Here is a 3,247-nt window from a genome sequence, read left to right as displayed (position 1 = left end):
AACAACAAAAGAGTCATTAAATTAAAAAATATTCAAATGTACATAGTATACCTTTTTTTTGTAAAATATTTAAGACGAAAAAAATTTTAATTTAATATTATATTATCTATTTATTTAAAATTATCTGTAAGTCAAATTAATTACTTTTTTTGTAAAATATATACATAAATAAATACAATAACAGTTTATTCAATTTTTTAATGCTTACTTTACAAAAGGGTCGTTAGACATCTTGGTGACATTATAGGGGGTCGCGAACTCAAAAAGGTTGAGAACCGCTGCATTATACGATTCATATGAATAAGGTGTACATTACCCGGGTAATGTGTAAACTACCCATTTTCGAACTTTACCCGTAACAGAGATATTAGGCTATTAAAATTATGTTTGTTCTAGCTGCCGATAGAATGCATTGTATGATAGAAAAAATAATTATTTTACAATCTGTATAAATACAGAACGAGCGTCGAGCGCTGCCGCACTGGGCGGGGCGGGCCACGGGTGCTCATAACTCAGGCTGGGGCCACACGGACGCACTAAGTACGCGCGTTGCGACGGACGTACTATTTAACGCGCGCACTAGAGCGGGCACACGAGCGTCAATATGACATCCGTTAAAAATGTGTTATCATTGATTTTGTATCTTATCTAGTATCTACTTGGTTGTAAAGTTTTAAAGACGTTTTGCGTACTATTTTCACAAAGTTTTTTTTAAATATGGAACCAGATGAAGTTTTTTCCTTCAGTTCTTTAACCTATTTATACCTAAAACAAAAACGGACTAAAAGGGAACTGTTGCGTGCCGTCGCTCAATCGTATTTGATAGTTAAGTTTTTAAAGGATAGACTTCAATAAAACACTCAATTGAAATTTTAACTGTTTATTTAGCATATAAAAATAACATTAATATAAGAAATAATGTGGCGTGAAGGTGCTTGCGTCTTTACCTGTAAACCACATCTGAATATTGGTCTATTCCCAACCCCCTTATATACTTAGGTTTGGCGAAGATCAAACGTGCCGCGCTGGGCGATAGTTGTTTTCAACTATATTAATTAAATTAAACCCTATTTATTACCTAGATGACCTTATTCGCACTTATTTAGTTCTTATTCGCATTATATTTGTCACGACTTTTTCCAATTAAAATTCTACATATAACCATGCGATTCACATATAATATATGTACTGGTTTACCCTCTGACTTTTAATTAAAATTCATTTCTATTTTTACGAATGCGAATATTGTGTTAATAATAATTGTTTTCTTGATATCTACCATTACGATTTACATGGTCCCGTCCATGTCGTATGAGTCGTAATATTTATTACATATTACCTGTCTTCGTAATATGTGTTTGCGTTACCCTCTGTTTTAAAGTAATAGTTCCTTTCTATTATTGCGAATATTATATTACTCTCTAATATTTATAATTTATGTGGACCCGCCCGTACTGTAAGAGTCGTAAGGATCTACATTCATGTATGTCCGCAACAGAACATTGGGTTCATCCAATAAATTGTGAACGATATACAAATGGTCATTACGTGAAGTTGTACTATAAACTTCGAGAAGATTCGTCAAAATTTTTTAACTACTTCCGCATGTCTGTAAGATCATTTGATGAACTTTTACTGTGCATCAAAAATGATATTCAGCTACAAAATACCAATATGCGATTAGCCATACAGCCCGAAGAAATGTTGGTGATAACTTTGAGGTATGTAGGTATTTTTGTAATAAAATTTACTCTTATAAAAATAAGTTATTATTCCAGTATTTTATTTATTTTTATTAAATTACTTTATTAGTCAATGTATATTGTTAGTAAGTATTTAAAAATAGATATTACAATTAATTATTTACTAATGACTGACAATAAAAGAAGTAAACTTGATATATATATTTATAATAAATAGGTATACATATTATAATATTTTACTTTTTTAAATAATATTGCGTAAAAAAAAAAAAAAAAAATATAATTATGAACTGGGATTTAAATAACTAACATTTTCCATAGTTGTATATTCGTTTGACAACTCATCACTGGAGAATTGAAAGTAATAAGACAAAGCAGACGAAGATGATGGTGGACGGAAATTTGCGGGTGTTATATTGAAAGTTGTAGATGAAGTATTATAAAATTGACTATGTTCTGGCGTTCTTAAATTTTGTAGGAGCTGCATTATTTGCATTCTAAATTCAAATTTCTGATCCATAGTTAAAGATTTAACGGATGGTAGTAATGAATAAAAAAAAGCTAAATCCTCATCGTTGTCAGAGGTTTTCTTTGATGCTTTGTGGCTTACCATAAAGTCGATTAATGCATGTTCCACATTGGATTTTTTTCTTTTACTTGTGAATTTTTCGTTTGAAGATGTTGCTGTGATTTCCATATCTATGTTGCTGTTATTTATACCATCGTCAACACAAGTCACTGAATCATGCTCAATTTCATCAAAATTGTCTACTCCATCTTCTTCAGTTGTTGCATAACTAGAATCAGTATTACGTAACTCCTTAGTTTTTCTCAGGAATAATAACTGTTCACCATAGACGTACTGTCTAATTTTTTTAGCCGCCGAACCAGATCTATTACATTCATCTTGTTTTTTCAAGTTTCGCGTATAATTATCTCGAATTGTACGCCATTTCGAAGTTATATCTTGCACTAAAATAAAAAATAAAAATAAGTTTACTTTTTTCACATAATGGTTATTAAGTGGATATTTTTGTTTATTTGGTTTTAAATTATTTAATTTTAAATTATTATTAAATTGTTTTAATTAGTTTTTAAATTATTTGATTTTTTTATGTTATTTTATCCACCAGATACCTCGCTTCAGGGTGCAGTTTTAAAGAACTACATTATAACTATCGGATTGGGAGAAGTACTGCAAGTGAAGTCGTCAGAAAAGTATGCAAAAGTATTTGGAACAGATTAAAAGAAATATGCATTCCCATCCCTGATCAGGCTATGTGGCTTAAAATTGCCAAAGAATTCAATGAAAGAGCAAATTTTCCAAACTGCTTAGGTGCTGTTGATGGAAAACATATCCTAATCATAAAACCGGAAAGAAATGGTTCATTATATATGAATTATAAGCATTACTTTTCCATTGGACTGCTAGCTATTGCCGACGCAAACTATAAGTTCATTTATGTAGATTTTGGATCTTATGGAAAAGATTCAGATTCAACTATCTTTAAAAACTCGGCACTTTGGGAAAATTTGAAAAAAAA

General features: G+C 30.6%; 1 protein-coding gene across 1 annotated transcript; it reads left to right on the top strand.

Annotated features, from left to right (window-relative positions):
- Positions 1-717: 717 nt before the first annotated feature.
- LOC112681130 (protein ANTAGONIST OF LIKE HETEROCHROMATIN PROTEIN 1-like) lies at positions 718-3,242 on the top strand (the record flags this gene model as incomplete). Its single annotated transcript, XM_025551398.1, has 3 exons — positions 718-799; positions 1,499-1,721; positions 2,837-3,242. Coding segments are annotated over exons 1-3 (711 nt in total), but the record flags the coding sequence as incomplete, so codon positions are not given.
- Positions 3,243-3,247: the final 5 nt, after the last annotated feature.

Source organism: Sipha flava, unplaced genomic scaffold (genome assembly GCF_003268045.1).
Source record: "Sipha flava isolate LNK unplaced genomic scaffold, YSA_version1 18620_pilon_pilon, whole genome shotgun sequence".
Classification (NCBI taxonomy): domain Eukaryota; kingdom Metazoa; phylum Arthropoda; class Insecta; order Hemiptera; family Aphididae; genus Sipha; species Sipha flava.
Note: the sequence above shows the minus strand (reverse complement) of the source record. Positions and strands in the feature narration are given on the sequence as shown.